Source organism: Sphaerodactylus townsendi, linkage group LG12, assembly GCF_021028975.2.
Source record: "Sphaerodactylus townsendi isolate TG3544 linkage group LG12, MPM_Stown_v2.3, whole genome shotgun sequence".
In the NCBI taxonomy this organism is placed as follows: Eukaryota; Metazoa; Chordata; class Lepidosauria; order Squamata; family Sphaerodactylidae; genus Sphaerodactylus; species Sphaerodactylus townsendi.
The window spans coordinates 41,297,607-41,318,481 of NC_059436.1; the positions used below are offsets into that span (position 1 = coordinate 41,297,607).

Consider the following 20,875-nt stretch of genomic DNA (forward strand, 5'->3'; position numbering starts at 1 on the left):
CCTTTTGCACATTTCTAGGTTATATCTACCTCGTGGTATGGCAGAAGGAAAACATTAGGCGTGAGTGAAAAAACTCTTCTCTGATCTGGATTGGTCAGATGATGAATGGGAGGCCATTCTGTTGGAGTTTGCAAGGGAATGGAAATATAGATGCAAAGGTGAACAAGTCTTCCTACGCTGCCAGGGATTAAGCAGTTCCATTCTACCAACAACCTTTGTTTCCAATAATCTATATCGACTCTGAACAAGTTAAAGTTAGAAGGGGAGTCAAAGGGGTACACCTCAATTGACTCGATCTTCCTCTCTATCAGCGAGAACCATGAATTACTCTGGGTATCTGATAATTATTAAGGTGAACCAGAGTGCCCATTATCATTATAATGCAAGTGCAATAGAATTTAAAGGCTCTCGATAACCAAGCCCTGTAGACCAATTTTGTGGCCCAGTTCTAAGCAGAGGCAGCACTGTATGATTTGGAAGGCCCATGATTTTCTGAAAAAAAATTTTGAGTTGAACCATATTCAAGGAGTCATCCACTGCGTTCAACAAATGGGAGACACCATATAGCAACTGAGAGCTTCTATTTTTTGAATTAAAAACTTTGACTGCTGCTGGAACAGGGCATGGCCCTCCATAATAAAGAAGCGCACAATGGCATGAAAGCTGTTAGCAGTAGCAGCTGCCATAGCAGCACATGGGGTAACCAGAGATTATAGGAAAAAATTATTCCCAGGTATCTATATCGACTGACCTGCTCTACTGGCACCGTGTTAATTTATTTATTGCTTTTTATATGGCGTTTGGCAAAACTAAAATCTTAGTTTTTTGGTAGTTGATAACAAAATTGTCTACACAGTATTCTCCACACCTATTCAGCAGTCTATTAAGTCGACCTTAGAACAGGATAAAAGGACAGTAATGGAGTCAGTATATAGTGTGAAATACCTTGTCCCTAGTTTAGAACACTGTGGTGGTTCCCGTTAAGGCTGATGGTAAGTCGCTCAGGAAAAGGTTGAAAAGGGTTGCCATGCAAATACCAACCAGGGTCAACCCTGCCTAGATTCCAAGATCTGACAAGATCAAAGTAGTCTCAGCTACCTTAAGTATACTCTCCTGGATTGTATTTTATTTACAATTTTTGTCAATACAAAATACAACAAAGAAAGTGGCCTCCTTCATCCACGTGTGGTGGGAATGCTGTCAAATACAAACCTTTTGGGATAAGATAATTGACATTTTAGATAAAATGTTTCACACAAAAATAGCAAGACATCCTGAAATAATTCTAGGGATGTCCAGCAACAAAGTAATAATTAATATTAACTTATTCCTCTTAGTAACAATTGTAAAAAATAGAGATCGCAAAAATATGGAAATCAAGTGAAAGAATGGGAAAAGAAAATAACATCCGTAATGTCTATTGACAGACTGACTTGGAAAATAAGAAACAATCCCGAAAAGTTTAATAAAACTTGGGGCTTGTTAATAAAATATTTAAATAAATATGGGAATATAATTGGTTTGTGCAATGTTGTTGACATTTATGAAGTATATATTTTATGGAATATTGGATTTATTGTATAAGACTTGGTGTTTTGTTTTTTTCTGTTTGTTTTTTAAATAGCAAGGTAACTCCTTCTTTTGATCTTTGTTTCAAATTTGTTCAAGCTAATGCATTTATAATTTATATATTCATATGTATATTTCATATAAGCATTAACCTTACATATTGTACATTACGATATGCTGACTGGATTGTATAGAATTTAATGAGTTTATTGTAATGATTGAAATGGTTAACAAACATATATAAATTTGCACAAGAATCAAATATTAAAAATTAAGTAAAGCAAGCTCTTCTTAGATTCTAAGGCTCATTCTGCACATGCAGAATAATGCACTTTCAAACTGTTTTCAGTGCTCTTTAAAGCTGTGCAGAATAGCAAAATCCACTTGCAAACAGTTGTGAAAGTGGTTTGAAAACGCATTATTTTGCGTGTGCAGAAGGGGCCTTAAAGTCTTGATTTACTGCAATGAAGCCACTTCTAAAGCTGAACAATTCTATCAGGCTTGGAAATACAAACTGCAGGAGGGATACTTTTGATCGACCTCACTTCTTATTTGGTTACAGTTCTGCTCCCTAGCTAAGTTTCTTTCAGCTGTTACAATCAGGCAGTTATACACAGATATAAGCACATAAGTAGATGTGAAAAACTATTGTGTCCCCCCCCTTTTTAAATCAGAAAGTCTTGTTTACCGTCAGGTAAGTTTTCCAAAACGATTCTCCTCACACCGATTTTCAAGGTAGTCCCTTAACTAGATATGTCTTGCCCACATATTGCCCTCCAGAGCAGAAATTACTTCTAACTCACAGAAAGTAACTTTCCTCTCTTTTCTCTATTAAAATCCGACAACTCTCATTAGCTTCCCTGCTCAGTATCTGAGTGTGGATTCCCTTCAGAGAAATCAAAATAGCAACCCATGAGTGTCTTTAGTGTGACTGTTTTGTTTACACCAGGGACTCAATACAGATAGATTCCTTTGCCCCTCAATCAGAGTATATTAAAACTACTGGAGAATGGAGCTTATTCCACTTGGCCATTCACTAGCTCAGGGGTCTGCAACCTGCGGCTCTCCAGATGTTTATGGACTACAATTCCCACCAGGGGCTGATGGGAATTGTAGTTCATAAACATCTGGAGAGCCACAGGTTGCAGACCCCTGCACTAGCTCACTCTGAATAGAACTCCCCTCAAAATCTCTTTATGCTGACTTAAGAGTAAGCATAAAGAGAGTTCACTCACAGAGCATTCACAAAACCCATTCAACCTCTTCAGTTTCAACTTCTAAAGTGAGAAGAATGCAGCAGCCCAAACATTATCTAACTCTCCTAAGAAAGTCATCTAATCTCTAAAGATACACCACAAATGAAACTTCAGTTTATTGTCGAAGGCTTTCACGGCCGGAATCACTGGGGCGCTGTGTGGTTTCCGGGCTGTATGGCCGTGTTCTAGCAGCCCGGAAACCACACAGTACCCCAGAAACTTCAGTTCTGTACTGAGGGAATCATATTCTGCATATATGTGTCTGGACTTCATGCCGCTTCTAAGACAAAACCTTGTTATCAAAGACAAATTCCAAACAAGCCTTTCTCAGCCTCAGTTGCTCATCTGTAAAATGGGAATACTCACTAATTAATTTCCCAGGCAGGGCTTTATTAACCCTAGTTGGGCTCCTACGCTTTCAGGTACTTTGGGCCCCCTCCTGCACGTCAATCTTTTACTTCACTACAGCTGACAACCTGGTCCAAGTATGGTAGGTGCTAGACCACAATATATAGTCCTCTATCCATTTTTGAGGGACTCCTGAAGAATTTTACTCACAATTTTACTCACTCACATGCAATCAAGGTCATGACTAGACTGTACTTCTCAGGGAGGTGTCATAAGGGAGGAAGCGGCATGACATCACAACCCTGACACCATTGTGTTACTGACCCACTGTCTCCTCCCCCCACACTGACTCCAAACGAACCTGAGCTGACTACGAGTGTGCCTTGCAACTTGCTCACTCAGTCAACACCTGTCAGAAAGGCTGAAGCCCTAGGGTGCTGATAACAGTGCCTTAGCCAAAAAAAAAAGATGGCCGCCTAGTCCCTGCAGGGCTCCTAGGCTTCAGCCTAATTGGCCTTATGGATAATATGGCCCCTGTTCCAGGATTATTTTACTATCTTTGCCTGCAGAACATTCTCCAAGGAATCATTCCAACATGTCCACTGGGGTTAGGTTTCTTCAACAGCAGCCTGATTTCTCCCTCCACCCTGCAGGGCAACCTGTATTTGATATCAGCAGAGTTGCTGAAGTAGCTTTTGATATGGTTTTTGGGGCAGGGTACGGAGCTCTGCCACAAAATAAGGAAAAAAATCTTCACACTGGACAGCTACAAGTCCTAAAACAGCTCTTCAGTTCCAACTTTCTAAAAGTATTGCAACAGAGTTCTAAGACCCCTGACTTCAAAGGACTCTGAAGGGGGTAATTGCAAAAGGATGGTATTGCCAGCAGGTTAAATTTTGCCGCCACATTTAACCAGGTAACAGTTTTTTTATGCACTGAGTTATAAAGTTAAAGGATTTTTTTTTAAAAAAATGCAGATGACAAGCATCACTTTGAAAGCATTCTCCCTCTTAGACAGGTGGGAATACGCACCACCTAAAAACAAAGGAAGCTTCACCTTACTTTAAAATGATTGCTTATATTCATATATGCACACAATCAATTGATTAAAAAAGTTAGCACTTGTGTGACTGATCAAGCAAGAGAGAAGTGTATGTGCTCAGCTGCACTGAGCAAAAATACCCTAACTACAATCAGTTAATAATTCCCACAAAAGAGAGGCAGCAGTTCTAATTTTACAAGAAAGCTATATTACCAAATTCTGCTCTATAACCCTTAAATTGGTGCAAAGGGACATGAGATAAAGGAGGACTTAATGCGCAGGAGATCCTTTCTCCCAGCATCACTGCATCATGGCTGGTTCCAGTGGAGAGCACCCCACTGCTGTGAGAGTCTATCTGTAACAGAAGCAGCAGCAGCGTACTCGTCTGTCATGCCTAATAACGCCTTCCCAATGTACTTTTTAAAATTAGATTTTGATTTTGAATAGTCTCCAAAAGTCTGTAACAGATTTCCCTCTGTGATGTTACCTCTGAAGATGAGCATGCGATGCGAAATGTTAGGAACAAAGATCTCTGAACCACGACCACACAGCCCGCCACAGCCAGAACATGTAAAACTCCTTTTCCCCATTTTAGCAGCATCTAGCTAGCTGAAGAGTTTGGGGGGGAACTTCGGCTGGTTCCAGTGGAGAGCACCCCACTGCTGTGAGAGTCTATCTGTAACAGAAGCAGCAGCAGCGTACTCGTCTGTCATGCCTAATAACGCCTTCCCAATGTACTTTTTAAAATTAGATTTTGATTTTGAATAGTCTCCAAAAGTCTGTAACAGATTTCCCTCTGTGATACACCTCTGAAGATGACAGCCACAGATGCAGGCGAAATGTTAGGAACAAGATCTACCAGACCACGGCCACACAGCCCACCACAACCAGAACATGTAAAACTCCCCTTTCCCATTTTGTAGCATCTAGCTAGCTGAAGAGTTTGGGGGAACTGGAAAACTTGCATGCCACTGGGTCACTAGATTGAGTTTCTGACTTTTCAGGAAATCAAGCCGGATTCTCAGATAAGCGTATCTTGGCATTAACTCTACCTGGTAAGCAGGTAAGAGGGGCTTTTTTTCTATCCCTTTCTGCCACTCTTCCACTCAAATAACTTCTGCGAAAGAAGGGCAGCCTTTGCAAGGAGCCGCAGTCGATTCGCTTCCGGGCCTGTAGCCCTGTTCTCCGTTGCTTAGCGAACTTGAAACTAACAAAACTTCACAGCGGGCGATGCCTCTTTTCCCAAGACGTATCCACAGCAACTATGGTTCGATTCCAGCCTAGGCAAAAACACACGCACTCGTGGACTCTCCTTAACTAACTACGTTCTTTAACTCTTTTAACGGTTCCTTTATTTAGGATCTGGCTTGTTGAAATCATTTGCCTTGAAATCACGTGCATGTAACAACTAGGCTCGATGTTTTAAAAGCGAAAGGCGTCCAAGTTTTACCTCTCTTGCGCACGTGGGCAGATCTTTCCAAAAAGGGGAGATCTTCACAGATAGAAAACGGGGATCTAACAGTTGCTACATAAACTGAAGTGGGATTTCTTCGGCTCCTAATTCTTTCCCATGCAGAGCCTGTCCCAGCCCCGATCTCCCGCCAGCACATAAATACAGAAAAGAGCAGACTATAGGGGCAGGGGTGCGGGGGACAGAACAGGGTCGAGATGGACCCTGCACCAGACAGCTGCTCACCTGGTTGTGCTGAGCCGTTTCTCTCCCCCATCAAAGTTTCTTCTGTCCCTCCAGCCGCAACTTCAACTTCAATGCACGAAAAGAAAAGGGAAAATCTCTCCCGCCCTTCTTAGTCAGTTTCCTGGAGTTGCAACTTAGCCGCTAACAATAGTCTCCAAAACGCAGCTAGGCAGATGGCTGGGGATGGAGGGGAGGAGGAGCCACCAGGGTATTAGCATAATTCGAAGCCCTCTAGGCCAATCAAAGTCCGGCCTTCATTAGCATAAAGCAGGACACTGCTAAAGGCACAGCTGCAGCAGCTGCCAGACGGTTCCGCGTTAAGGCGTTCTATTTGCATAACACTGGGCGAAGGGACCAATCAGAGCTGCTCGGAACGGTGGGGATTCTAGCTTTGATCTGCAAAGCACGTGACAGCCCTGACCCACCCCAGCCCCCTCCTCCCCCGATTACGCATAAATAAGTCCCACTGGTTTCCAAAGGGATTACTCTTAAACCAATGGTGTGTATTGGTCAGTGTTGAACTAAGGTCCCTTCCGCACATACAGAATAATGCACTTTCAATCCACTTTCACAATTGTTTGCAAGAGGATTTTGCTATTCTGCCCAGTAAAATCCAGCTGTCAAGTTCATTGAAGGTGGATTGAAAGTGCATTATTCTGCATGTGCGGAAGGAGTCTAAGATCTAGGGGACTCATGTAACAACTAGGCTCAATGTTTTAAAAGCAAAAGGCGTCCAAGTTTTACCTCTCTTGCGCACGTGGGCAGAATCCCTGCTGCAGCGTAGATGAGCGGTTTTATTGCCCTTCACAAAAATGCCAGTTGTCAAGTGTTTTTAGGTAGTTATATAGTGACACAATATAGTTTTTCACATCCTGCATGTGAGTTCCCAAAGGCACCTGGTGGGCCACTGTGAGTAGCAGAGTGCTGGACTAGATGGACTCTGGTCTGATCCAGCAGGCTAGTTCTTATGTTCTAGTGGGTTGTAAGTGAAGGACAATAATATTATTTAAAAACCAAGTTCAGCGTATTTCTTAGATGTCCAGAATAAATGAGCACAGCTGCAGACCTGTGGACCTTTCCTGGGAGAAAGCCCCAAATAACTCAATGCTACTTGTTTTTAGTATGCACAATATATGTCGCTTCTCAAGGCTGGCATTGAAGGGCAGCATTGTGGGGCATCTCCTGAGGCCTGGCAGAGGGCCCCCCAGGAAGATCACTTCAAAGGTATCTGCAGTCTTTTAACAAATGAGAGTGGCACATGGTTCTTTTACACCTTTTGCAGCCTTGTTAGTGCCAATAGGGGTTTTTTGAACATTGAAACCACTCCACACGCATCTTTTGGACAACAGAGAAGATCATGTGGCAGAGGTGTAACTCCAAGGGGCCAGGGGTGTGTGCAATGCACAGGATGTATGCCCCTGTGGCAAGGGCGTTCCGGGGCAGGAGCATTCTGGGGAGGGGACATTCTGGGGCGTGGCAGGGGCGGAAGACGTACCAGTGCACCGGGCGCTTTCTCCCCTTGCTATGCCTCTGTCATGCTGCAATACTGATGTTGCAGTTGGGAGGTTGAGCACAAGGGTGTGAAGCTTGAGGAAGCTCTATTAGTGAGCTGTTGATGGTGGCAAGACTCGAACCAACAGCATGCTGATTCACAGAACAGCCATTTAGCCAGTACAAGATCCCTCTGATGGGCCTCCAGGTGCCCTCACTTGCCTGGGCTTTGAATGCCTGTTCCTGCAATAAATAAATATGTAAAAAAAACACCACTCGCCTTTTCTAATATGTTTCGTTTATTGAAAAATTAAAAGCCCAAGCTCTTTCATATATATAAATACAATGACATTGCTGGCCATTTACAAGATATTCTCCATTGCTGGATGAATGAATGGGAAGGCAGAATGTAAGAACCTCAGGTTAGTTGGGCCAGATGGATTAAATCCACCAAAGAGCCTGGGCCCCTACCCTTACAAGTGCTGCCCCCTTGTGGATACACCCTTCTCTAGTAGCATCTGGAAGGAGGGGGCAGGGCAATGTATGGCTCCTCCCCCTCTTCCTTTATTGGTTCTCTGTAGCAGCTACATAGTGTTTTTGTATGGACTAGCAGTGGGGAAGGGGGTTTAAATGGGCCAGCAGCGTTTTTGGACAGGTGCCTGGCCAAGTCACTCTAACACAGGAATAAAGGGGCGCAGGATGGGACATTGAACCACGGTTTACCAACCAGGCAAAGGTGATCTATGGAAGGAATTGTTATCTCCTTTATTGCCCTTGATTTCCCCCAAACTTTCCTACCAGCCTGTTCAGACTGGGAGTGGGGTATCTCAGCAGGGACTCAGCAGCATTACACCAACCCCAAATCTGCTGCTTTGGACATCCACGTGTGTCCTGCGCTTACGGGTTCCATTTATGTGCTGCTGACCTGTGTGTGGGAGTTATCCAGGTGTTGTGACGTTGCACGTATGCTCACATGTTGCGTCAGAGCCTTCTTGAAACCCCCTTTCTCTCTCTCTCCGCTTCGGAGCCCTGCACTGTCTCGTTCCTAAAGCCCAATGTTAAACTCGGTGACCAGGAAATCGACATAGTCCTTCTCCTTCGTCTTAAAGGCCTCGGCGATGATGCGGGCGGCCTCGCGGTGCTCCTTCCCCCGTAGGGCCATGCCATTCACCTCCAGGATCACATGACCTACCTTCAGCTTCCCGCAGTTGTGGGCAGAGCCTCCTCGCTGCAGAGGGTTACAGAAAGAGAAAAAGATATAGAAGGAGCCAACACTGAGAGTTGGTTTCAGCTTGTTTGGATGAGCCAATTGCGATGAAGTTTGCCCAAAAGATTGATAAGCAATAAAGGTCAGAGAAGAGGGGATAGTTCTTTAGCAGCTGCGTATATTTTCCTTGGGTGAAGGGGAGAAACCACAACTCTGCTGAAGTGTATTTGCTCGGTGTGCAGGAATTCCCAGGTTCACAATCCTTGGCATTGTCAGTTCAAACACCCCAGGTGTTGGGAAAGACCCTAGCAGAGCCACTGGTGGCCAGAGCAATAGATGGGTTCTGCAAAAGGGATCTTCATATATTTACCTGAATTGAAAGTGCACAATGGTCTGGTACCTTTTAACGATCTGACACATTCAAAAGCACGTATAGTTTGGGCTCTGGTTGCCAATTCTAGGTTGGGAAATTCCTGGAGATTCCTGGAGATTAGGGGGTGGAGCCTGGGGTATAATGCCATAAAATTCACCTTCCAAATCTCCCATTTACTCAAGGGTGTGCGTGTGTTATATGCAACCAATATGGCATTTGGGAGGGACCCCATGGAAAATCTCCCTTGCAGAAATGGAAATGATCCAAGTGCTCCTTGCCATCTGCTTTCACTGAATGAAAGTAATTGAACCCCTACGACCTTTTCTATGCATGCGGGGCAGAGCAGAAGCTATTTCTTCCAACCACACTTCAAACCCAAATTAAATCAAATCATGGGAACCATTGGCTTTTACACTCAGTTGCTCCCCTCTGAGTATTGTAATTTTGTGGAAATGCAAATCAAAGGGTTTTTGCTTCGCTGCAGATGATGCACTACTAATTGAGCGAGCTCAGGCGCCACTGGATCCAGCTCCTTATGTGGACAACGCAGTCCTTAAATATGTATATGGAGTGCACATTGAGGACTGGTAGATGTGTGAATGCTGTTGACGGATACTTATTTTTCATATGTTATTTACATTTCCATGTGAGGAAACAGAAAAGAAGCAAACAAGCAATGGAGATTTGGGGACTGAAAAAGCAGGGTTTGGAAGCAGGTGGTCTTGATGAAACAGATGGGCCATAGATTTAGGAGAGATAAAAGAGAGTCTTTTTCAGTAATTAATTTGTATATTCACTGTCAATGGATGTAGTGGTGCAATGCTAGCCCTTTTGTGGTTTCGTTTGGCCTTCCTTCATTTGCCTTTCCTGGCCATTATTTGAATTCCTGTTTTAATGTCCTTGTATATATTTTAATGCTTTTTAAAAGTTTTAATGATGCATGTGTTAAGTTGGTTTTACAGGTTTGAAATGTGATTTAATTATGTATGTTTTAATTTGTTAGTTACTTTGGCCACCCTTGCGAGGACAGAAAGACAGGGTATAAAATTTGTAACCCCCCCACCCCCCACTCAAAATGTAGAGACGCCCACCAGCACAGGTAGCTTTAAAGGGGGATTAGGCAACTCATGGAAAAGAGGCCCACTGATAGATATGAGCCATGACAATTAAAGGGAACTTCCATATTCATAGGCAGTAAATCTCCCACTACTATGGCTATGAGTAGAGTTGCCAATTGGCAGGTGAGAGCTGGAGGGGGGGAGGAGATTTTTTTATTGCCTGCAGGGGCAACATGGGAATTCACCCGCTCCCTTCTCTCTTACCTGTATGGTCACTATTCGAGGCAGGGGCTGCCGAGTGTTGGCTCCCCCCTCAATGGCAATTCCTAGGGTTGGTGCAGTCTTTGTCACCCGGATCAGATGGGATGTTGGTTCCAGGAGGCCTGGCTGTGTAGGAGGCAGAAGAGAAAAAGAGATGTCCCACATGGTGAAATGCGCATTCAAATTCCTTCTCCACCATCCGGCTTTATGAGTAACCTTCCCTTAGCAAATGATTATCCTTCTCAGCTTGATCCATGCATGTTTACTTGGGAGAAAGTCCTGCTATATAAAATGAGATTGCCTTCCTGATTAACAAGTTTGAGATTGCAGCCCCAAATCCTAAAGAAAATAATGCACATGGATGGATTTCTCTCACCCCCTGAGTAAATATAGTAGTTGTCATCCACACTGGATCAAGAAATGGGACTTTTAGAATGAAACCTTCTAATTCCAGGTAGGTGTAAATTCCTTCTCTTGGTTGTTGGAAAATTAAAACGTGGACCATGCTGCCATCTAGTGGCCAAATGCATCTTTAACACTTCTTAGCTTCCACCCTGTCTTTAACTGGCTGCCATATCAATGAGGTTAATTATATAACTTGACCAGTCGATTGCTGCTGTCCACTGAGCTTCCCAGTGAGGTAAAATTGCTTCTCATCTCACCGTTATTGCATTTACACTTTCAAATTTACACTCGAAACATCTGAGGGGTGTACCTAAAAACATCAGCACTTCCTTTTCTACTGGACTGCTATAAAAACAGCAGTCTGAAGTCGGATGAGATGTGGCAAAGGGACTACCCAAGCAGGGTCATGCTGAATGTCTCCTTATGGGATATGGGGGGAAGCTTTAAAGCAGGTATGGCTAAGGAGGAGGGGGAAAGGGATGTACAAAGCCCTCTGGGACCAGTGTACCTGTGAGACTGTGTCTCCTGTTATGTCCCCCAATGGACACTCTATTCATTGAGTAATAATTGACTTGTTGTCCCTGGCTGGAAGGAAGCCCAGCTAGCCTCAGCCAGGGCCTTTTTGGCCCCAATTAGAATGCTCTGTTTGATGAGATCAGGGCTGTACAGGATCTAATGCAGTTCTGCAGGGTCTGTAAGATGGAGTTGTGCCAGGAGGCATGCAGTTGAGGCAGCAACGGCTACCATCTCTGGCCCCCCCCCTCTTCCTGCTGCAACCCCCCCATCAGGTGGTAATTTCTTGTTTTACACCCCCTCCTCTTTTTAAAGATCTTTCTGAACTCATTGGAAATGGGATGTTCTCACCATTTTAGCAGTTGGGGAAGTCTAGATTTTAAACTGAATTTGTCATCTTGGAGTTTATTGTATTTTATGGTGTTTCTATCAATGACGTAGCGTAAAGCAAGGAGGAGAAATTGCATGATGTCATGCTAAAGGCTGACGCGCACCACCTATAGAGGGGCGTGGCTTGAGGCATTCCAAAGGTGGCTGGCAGGAAAAAGGCGTTCCACAGGGGCAGGGTGGGGTGGACGGGGGTGTGACAGGGGTGCAGGGCGCACACGTGCCCTGGGTGCCATTCCCCCCGCTCCACCCCTGGTTTTTATGGGTGTGAACTGCCCCGAGCCCAAAAGGGGAGGGGAAGTGTAGAAATCTAATAAAAATTAAAATAAAAAAATAAATTCTATCCAAAAATGGGAGGTGGTTTTAGAAGATAGCCCTGCTGTTCCAAAGAACTCTGGAGCGGTCTTCCCTTTCCTGGCTCAGGAGATGGTGGAGGAACAGAAATTGACTGGTTCCCCTCTCCCCTGTCTCACTGACCCCAGAGGCAGTAGCTGAATGCTGTGGCAGAAACCACACAGGCACCAGTAAACTTCACATATGCAGCAAATGTGCACAGAGTTAGGAAATACAGACAAATCATGCAAGGAAGATTCCCTAATATCTCAGCTTGGCTTTGGAAAGAAGCCCTAGTGTTTGCATCTCTGCAAATGGCAGGGATTTGCATCTCTGAGAAGTTCCATTTCCCTTCCCTCAGCTGTCATCTATATGGGCTGAGCTTCCAGCAATATCTTACTGGTTTGGGGCCTGTCTCGGCCTTCCCGTCGCTCCTCAGTGCTTCCTGGGGGCTTCTGCCCTTGATAGGACCCTGCAGCCGGCTCCTGTCTTTGGTGTTCAGCTCTGTGTCCCCGATGTCCACGCCGCTGTCTTCGCTGAGGGTCTGCCCACTGCCAGAGAGCTGAGAGAGCGTGGATACTAAGGACAGAGGACAAGGCCAGTTAGTGAAGCAGGCCGGTGAGATCCTGTAACCAGCATAGATTTGTGGCCCACAGAAGAGTCCTCAGGCAGGGTAGGCAAGCAGGTACAGCTTGAGGAACAACAGCAGTTCTCTGAGACAAGACCCAAGATAAGCTGGGGCTGGCAGCATGCGAGAAGGTGAGGAGTATACTTTATGCCATGTGCCATCAGAGTCTTAGCTGGGATGGAGGTAAACAGTTGGGGTGCTCCCAGTTGGTTTGATCTAGTCAGCTTTTACACTCAAGCCCCTCCCACCCCCACACCGTCAGCCAGCGTAGTGTAGTGTAGTGGTTAAGAACTGGTGGATTCTAATCTGGAGAACCAGGTTTGATTCCCCACTCCTCCACCTGAATGGCAGAGGCTTATCTGGTGAACCAGATACGTTTCCGCACTCCTACATTCCTACTGGGTGACCTTGGGCTAGTCACAGTTCTTTGGAACCCTCTCAGCCCCACCTACCTCACAAGGTGGCTGTTGTGGGGAGAGGAAGGGACAGCAGCTTGTAAGCCACCTTGAGCCTCCTTACAGGAGGGAAAGGTGGGGTATAAATCCAAACTCTTCTTATTCTTCTTTTTCAATCCCTATCCCTTCGTACAGCATTTGGCAGACAAGGCTGTTGTTCATGTAGCTCCCATGATGCCAAGCACAAAAATTGTGGGGAGAGTCCAAGCCACACCCCCCCCCTCCTGTTTTCACCAGTGGAAAAGTTGTTTGGATCCAGTCCAGTGTATCTGGCTAAGGAAAAACCTCATCTGCTTTGCCATGTTTCCCTTCTTCTTTACAACATTGTCACAGGTAGATTTTTTTTTTCCTAGTCCTTGGGTCCAGAACAGGGGTAGGGAACCTGCGGCTCTCCAGATGTTCAGGAACTACAATTCCCATCAGCCCCTACCAGCATGGCCAATTGGCCATGCTGACAGAGGCTGATGGGAATTGTAGTTCCTGAACATCTGGAGAGCCGCAGGTTCCCTACCCCTGGTCCAGAATGTTGCCTGACCGTATCTGGCTTACCCTGATAGAGGAGTGAGGCAGCAGAGAGCTGAGGCTGCATGCAGAAATCTTATACACCCCAAGTTAAACATTCCCCTGATGTGGTGGTTGTGGGCTTTCCGGGCTGTGTGGCCATGGTCTGGTAGATCTTGTTCCAAACTTTTCGCCTTCATCTGTGACTGGCATCTTCAGAGGTGTATCACAGAGAGAAGTGTGCCAGCCACAGATGTAGGCAAAACGTTAAGAACAAAATCCACTGGATCACGGCCACACAGTCCGGAAAGCCCACGACAACCAGTTGAGTCCGGCCGTGAAAGCCTTCGACCGTTCCCCTGATGCATTACTTTTATTTCTCATTTTCAGGGAGTTTTAAAATGGAGACTTGAGACCCTCCTCCCACCTAGAGGCTGCTAAGGTGCAGCCCATTCTATCACCTGTGTGAGTGGAACTAACCACAAAAGACATAAAGCAATATACAGTACTCTGGCTTCCATTTGCAAAACAGGGGATTCACGAGTTGGACCATCAAGCTCCTTGTCTGACAGCTCTAGCCACTATACTACACAGGCTTATCCCATACATCAGTGGTTGCGAACCTATGGCACTCCAGATGTTCATGGACAACAATTCCCATCAGCCCCTGCCAGCATGACCAATTGGCCATGCTGGCAGGAGATGATGGGAATTGTAGTCCATGAACATCTGGAGTGCCATAGGTTCGCCACCACGGCTATACATGATGTCCTCTACATCTACATAATGCTTCCATAATTTTATTGAGAGGTAGAATATGGACGCATACTTCAAATGCCTAGGTTATCAAAGACCACCATTTCCCATATAAACTCGTTCATCAACTGCATTCAATTACAGAGGTCCTGCTACGGAATGGGAACTAGTAGCAAGACCCAGAAGTAGGACCATGAACAGCCACACTGGGGAAGGGAGTCAGATGAAAGGGAGAGTTTAAAATCAAACCAGTGGTGCTGGCAGGATGCAAAACTGACCACAAGAGGGAAGCAAAGTTACAGCTAAAAACTTGCGAAGGGAAATGATGCCATTAACCTTTTAGGAGGTCCGTATTTTGGAATCCCTTTGCAGGCAGGTACTGAAATTTTCCCCCTCTTTTGTGGTTTATCAATCACTGCCCCCCTCCATTTGTCTCCTAAAAAGTGTAAATGGGACTGTGGATTAACATTAAAGTTAGGAACCAAAAGGTTGAGAGAAAAGATTGTTTTAAAACTATACAATATACTTGGGTGCTGTGTGGTTTCCGGGCTGTATGGCAGTGTTCTAGCAGCATTCTCTCCTGACGTTTCGCCTGCATCTGTGGCTGGCATCATGATCCTCTGAAGATGCCAGCCACAGATGCAGGCGAAACGTCAGGAGAGAATGCTGCTAGAACACGGCCATACAGCCCAGAAACCACACAGCACCCAAGTGATTCCAGCTGTGAAAGCCTTCGACAATACACTATACAATATACTTTTATTGCACAGTGCTTAATAACTAAAATTAATTATTTGGTTCAAACAAGAACACACACAGGGACCTTCCTTCAGTCCAAGAGGGTTTAGTGGCCTATAGATATCACATAAAAGAAAGAATGGCTCCTTAGCATGTTTAGTATTTAATTGTATTTTTACTGAGAGTGACTATTTACTATATATGCGTATACCAACCTCCTGGCTTGAATAAGAAATTTTACTTTTTTTACTGCACAGCCTTGACCACATATCAGCTGGATTTTAAACTCACAAGAAAGATGGAGATTGACAATATTTCCACCAGCCGTAAGAGCCAGTGACCATCATTAGCAATATCTGTTTTTACCCCTTTTGTTTTTACCCTGACAGTCTTATTCAGTGTTAATAAACATTCATAAAAATGCATATATTATTAATAGTAATAATAATAATAATGCATGTGTATTTCTTAATATCTATATAAAAGGTTTGTAACAAAAGGTATAACAAATGTATAACAAAATGCATAATAAAAAATGAGTGTGTAATATTTACTCATGTCCTGCGGCTCTGAAACACCTGAAGTTTATTCTGTGTGTCTGTTATGTTAAGCAAGTTTGGCCCCCCCCTGCTATCCGGATTGTGGATTTGACAACAAACTCCAAATGCCATCAGAACTGCTGAAGGGACCCAAACCCTCCCAGTGAGCCACCCCATAAGAAAATGAAACTTCGTTTTATCTGCAGCGTTTGCATTAACACTTCTCTGTCTTGTGCAACAGATATGTCTGTTGACATATCTCTGTTGACAGAGAAGACAAATAGCTACCGATAAAAGACATTTACATATATTGGGTAGAGAAGATTGCTACATAGCCTAGTAGGTTAATACTGCAGGGAACAAAGTAGAAGGCACATGTCTTGCATGGTTCTGACAAGAAAAAAATACTTTTCTGAACCAGCCAGCTGGTGGGGGAGTGGGGGGTGGATGGACTAGGAAAGCTGTTGGTAACAGTGATGTTGTACAAACTAGCGCTAGGAAACTAAGGACTTCTCTCTGTAGAAGAGAGCAAGCCATAGGAGAGTAGCAGGTCTTGTGCTTTTTAGGGGGAATGCAAGACTTTCACCCAAGATTCCCTTTTCAACCAGTCCAAACTTCAAATGGCTGGGTGGCTCCCTCCAACTTGTGGTGCCAGGGGGTGAGCCTTAATTTGGTAGCCCCCGCCTCCTGTTCCCAAATGGCCCAATTCTTCTCAGTCTCAATAAATTTCCTGGAAAGGTGGGCTTGGGGTTCCTGACTGCCCCCTTTGCCTCGCTGTAGGACAACAGCCCCCACAGCAATGTCACTAGCATCGACATGCACCACAAACAGTTGGTCAGGGTCCATGTGCCTCATATAGGTTCCATGGTGACCAAAGTGGCCATCAAATGTTCTCGTAGATTAATTACATACAGCTCAAATAACTTTCTAGTGTGTGCCCACTATTATTCAGCTTTGAGAGGGGGAAGAAAAAATATGTCTCTGTCCATTTTTTCACGCCATACATGAATTAAAGGGTCAAGGGTTGTGTTGGCTGATCCTCCATTACCTGCCTGGGATGATACCCCAGAGTTTACCCCAGAGAAAATCTCACCTCTCGCTTGAGGCAAAGACCTCACTTCATTGACATCCGGCTCACTGTTGGGCTGATGAACTTCCACCATGATGAAATGTTGGGTGGTGTTGGACTCTGGGCCACCTTTTTCATTGGGGGGCGGAGGAGCCAGGTGGGATGGGGGTGGAGGAGGAGACGGGGATGGTGCTTTGGAGCTCGGGAGGCTGCTGGCTGGAGTGCCTTCCGGGGAAGGTGTCTTCAAGCGGGTTGGTGACTGGACCCTGGGGAAAGGCCCTATTGGTTGCTGGTTGACCAATGACAAATGGGCATCCATGGGTCTTCTGGAGATGGATGCATAGATGCTGCTGGAGGCAGAATCCTCTGTCGAGGAAGTGGCTGTAGAAGCGATGCTGCTGGTATCCCTCTCGGGGAGGCCAGGAGATGCCGTGGAGACCCGAGGGGCCACGAAGAACAGGCCTGACTGGGAAGATTCCGAAGAAGGCCTCGTGAGGGTGTCTTTCTCTGTGCTTCTGTTCTGGGAGGCAGAAGAGTCCGTTTGAGAAGAAGGGCTGGGTGGTGGAGGTTTGAAGGCTGGAGGTTCGTCAGGGAAAGATGAGGCATCATCCTACAAAATCCAGCCAAAGGAAGACCATCAGGGGGGAATGCATAATATAAACAGAGATTTCCTGTTTTCGAGGTATGGCCCATGTGTCACCATTTGCATTCTGATGTTTTGTACTGGTGTGAGAAGCGAGGACATAGCTCTGTGGTACAGCAGTTGCCCTGCATGTTCAAGATCCCAAATTCACTCCCTGGCTTCTCTAGTTAAAGGACCATATAATGAGTTGGAAGAGACCACAAGGGCCATCAAGTCCAACCCCCTGCAATGCAGGAACACACAATCAAAGCACTGCTGTCAGATGGCCACCCAGCCTCTCTTTAAAAACCTCCAAAGAAGGAGACTCCACCACACTCCAAGTTAGTGCATTCCACTGCTGAACAGCCCTTACTGTCAGGAAGTGTTTTCCTGATTTTTAGGTGGAATCTCTTTTCTTTCACCTTGAATCTATTACTCCTGGTTCTAGTCTCTGGAGCAGCAGAAAACAAGCTTGCTCCCTCACCCAACATGGCATCCAGATATCTAAACATGGCTATCATGTCACCTCTTAACCTTCTCTTCACTAACTAAACATACCCAGCTCCCTAAGTCTCTCCTCATGGGGCATGGATTCCAGACCTTTTACTATTTTGGTAGTCCTCGTCTGGACCTGTTCCAGATCTCCAATACGATCTCTCAGAGAAGAATGCTTGAGATCCAGGACAGCTGTTGCCAATTACAGATAACATTGAGTGAGATGGACCATTGGCCTTACTCAGATTAAAAGCAGTTCACAGGGCAAGGTCATATTTTGCATGCAGGTTGGTAAAGATGAATAATTCAAGAGGGCTTTTCCATGTAGAGAATAGGGCAGCTCTGTACAAAATGATCCACAAAGTTGCTTGGATAAATTATTAGGGATTATACTAAGGTCTATACTATATTATTAGGGTCTATACTAGCATGTATAGCTTGCTGTAAGTTGGATCCTATGATGTGACTTTGGTTCATTTAATGCATCGTGTTACCAATGTGCTTTGCTCAGTTCTTCTTTTATATTTCTGATTGGTTCTACAACCCAAGCCCTTTTTCACTGTTTACTGCACATCCCATCCTGTTGATTTTATTGTCACACTCTGGGTAATCCATAGTTCCATGGGAATGTCAACTCAATGCATGGCAGCTGTGAAAAAGGCAAACTCTATGCTGGGGATCATTAGGAAAGGAATTGATTATAAAACTGCAAAGATTGTCATACCCTTATATAAAGCAGTGGTGCGACCGCACTTGGAGTACTGTGTTCAGTTCTGGTTGCCACATCTCAAAAAGGATATCGAAGAGATAGAAAAGTGAAGGAAGAGCAATGAGGATGATTGAGGGACTGGAGCACCTTCCTTATGAGGAGAGGCTGCAGTGTTTGGGACTCTTTAGTTTGGAGAGGAGATGGCTGAGGGGGGATATGATTGAAGTCTACAAAATTATGCATGGGGTAGAAAATGTTGACAGAGAGAAATTTTTCTCTCTTTCTCACAATACTAGAACCAGGGGGCATTCATTGAAAATGCTGGGGGGAAGAATTAGGACTAATAAAAGGAAACACTTCTTCACGCAATGTGTGATTGGTGTTTGGAATATGCTGCCACAGGAGGTGGTGATGGCCACTAACCTGGATAGCTTTAAAAGGGGCTTGGACAGATTTATGGAGGAGAAGTCGATCTATGGCTACCAATCTTGATCCTCCTTGATCTCAGATTGCAAATGCCTTAACAGACCAAGTGATCGGAAGCAACAACCGCAGAAGGCCATTGCTTTCACACCCTGCATGTGAGATCCCAAAGGCACCTGGTGGGCCACTGCGAGTAGCAGAGAGCTGGACTAGATGGACTCTGGTCTGATCCATCTGGCTTGTTCTTATGTTCTTAATCCACTTTGAGTCCCAGAGGGAAAGGACTATAAATAAAAAAAATAAATATCCCCAGCTAAAGGATTTTGGCTAACAGATGCTGGAAAAGGCCCTTCTTTGCCTGAAACCCCAGAGAGGTGTTGTCAGTCAATGCAGACAGTACTGAGTAAGGCAGACCAGTGGTTTGGCTCCATACTAGATAGCTTCATATGTTCAGAAGGGTTTTGCTCAAGTTGAAACTCTAATTACTAGTAAGATTCTATCTGCAGTACGAACAAACAACAGTAGAGTATCTGGGGTTATTCATTCCCTCGAGAATGATTCTCCCCAGAATGATTCCCCACTATTCCACATGAGGGGCAAACTCTTAACTGGTGAACTAGATTTACTTCCCCACCCCTCCATATGAAGCCTGCTGGGTGACCTTGGACTAGTCATAGTTCTTTGGAACTCTCTCAGCCACACCTACCTCACAAGGTGCCTGTTGTGGAAAGAGGAAGAAAAAGCAGTTTGGAAGCCACCTTGAAACTCCTTACAAGAGAGAAAGGTGGGGTATCAATCTAAACTCTTCCTCATCCTCTCTTCTTCTTCTTCTTCTTCTTCTTCTTCTTCTTCTTCTTCTTCTTCTTCTTCTTCTTCTTCTTCTTCTTCTTCTTCTTCTTCTTCTTCTTCTTCTTCTTCTTCTTCTTCTTCTTCTTCTTCTTCTTCCTCCTCTTCCTTTTCTTCTTCTTCTTCTTCTTCTTCTTCTTCTTCTTCTTCTTCTTCTTCTTCTTCTTCTTCTTCTTCTTCTTCTTCTTCTTCTTCTTCTTCTTCTTCTTCTTCTTCTTCTTCTTCTTCTTCTTCTTCTTCTTCTTCTTCTTCTTCTTCTTCTTCTTCTTCTTCTTCTTCTTCTTCTTCTTCTTCTTCTTCTTCTTCTTCTTCTTCATCATCATCATCTTCATCATCATCATCATCATCATCATCAGCTGCATAGCTGACCTGAGCCTAGTCTGAAGGTAGCCCATGAACAAGAAAGGAGAGAAAGAACATGCCTTACCAGGGAGATATCTGGCAAAGCACTGCCGCTGTTCTGACATCCATTTCCACCCCCTTCCAAGTCAGATGTATTCTGTCAGGAGAAAGCAAAAACTTTGTTTAGTGCTGGACAGCAATTCCTATGGCCGCCAGTTCACACATGCATTTATGCCATCCGATTTCTCAGACACAGGCCTGCTACACGTATGCCACAGAAAGAGGTGGTTTCCCAGTATTCACACACTTCTCTGCCTGGTTATTTATGTGGCCACCGTTTCTTGTTAAGGTGGGGATAGATTTGGCCTCAGTTGAACTCCTACTTTTCCACCACACCTGTTGCCCTTTATTGGAGAATAGGCCATGGCAGGCTTTGAACACATCTGTTCCATTAAAATTCTGGACACAGTCCAACATACCCTGGCATCACACACACATATCTGTACACAAATATGCATGGAACACCTACCTTTAGAGTGATGTGGCTCATTGAAGAGTGAATTACTCTCATGAGTCTTTCCTGAAAAATCCCCAGGCTTCAATATAACAACAACAAAAAATGACTGGAAAGCCAGTGTGGTGTAGTGGTTAAGAGTGGCGGACTCTAATCTAGAGAACCAGGTTTGATTCTCCACTCCACACAAGTTGCGGACTCCAAACTGGAGAACCAGATTAGATTTCCTTCTCCTTCACATGAAGCCTGCTGTGTGATGTTGAGCCAAGCACAGTTCTCTCAGAACTCTCTCAGCTCAT

At 44.8% G+C, this 20,875-nt stretch overlaps 2 protein-coding genes across 3 annotated transcripts in view; both read right to left on the reverse strand.

Annotated features, from left to right (window-relative positions):
• AKNA (AT-hook transcription factor) overlaps window positions 1-6,053 on the reverse strand; it is a 74,486-nt gene extending 68,433 nt beyond the window's left edge. Inside the window, exon 1 of the mRNA XM_048512873.1 lies at window positions 5,912-6,053. The gene's annotated coding sequence lies outside the window, so the exon portion shown is untranslated. The remainder of the gene's footprint in view (window positions 1-5,911) is intronic.
• Window positions 6,054-7,683: 1,630 nt separating this feature from the next.
• The window catches only part of WHRN (whirlin), a 130,443-nt gene continuing 117,251 nt past the window's right edge, over window positions 7,684-20,875 (reverse strand). For both annotated transcript variants that reach the window (XM_048513475.1, XM_048513474.1), the window contains 5 exons: window positions 20,148-20,219; window positions 16,650-17,235; window positions 12,340-12,518; window positions 10,305-10,427; window positions 7,684-8,630 (listed from right to left, as the gene is read on the reverse strand). In XM_048513475.1, coding sequence (XP_048369432.1) covers window positions 8,448-8,630; window positions 10,305-10,427; window positions 12,340-12,518; window positions 16,650-17,235; window positions 20,148-20,219 — 1,143 coding nt within the window. In that variant the 3' untranslated portion in view covers window positions 7,684-8,447. The remainder of the gene's footprint in view (window positions 8,631-10,304; window positions 10,428-12,339; window positions 12,519-16,649; window positions 17,236-20,147; window positions 20,220-20,875) is intronic.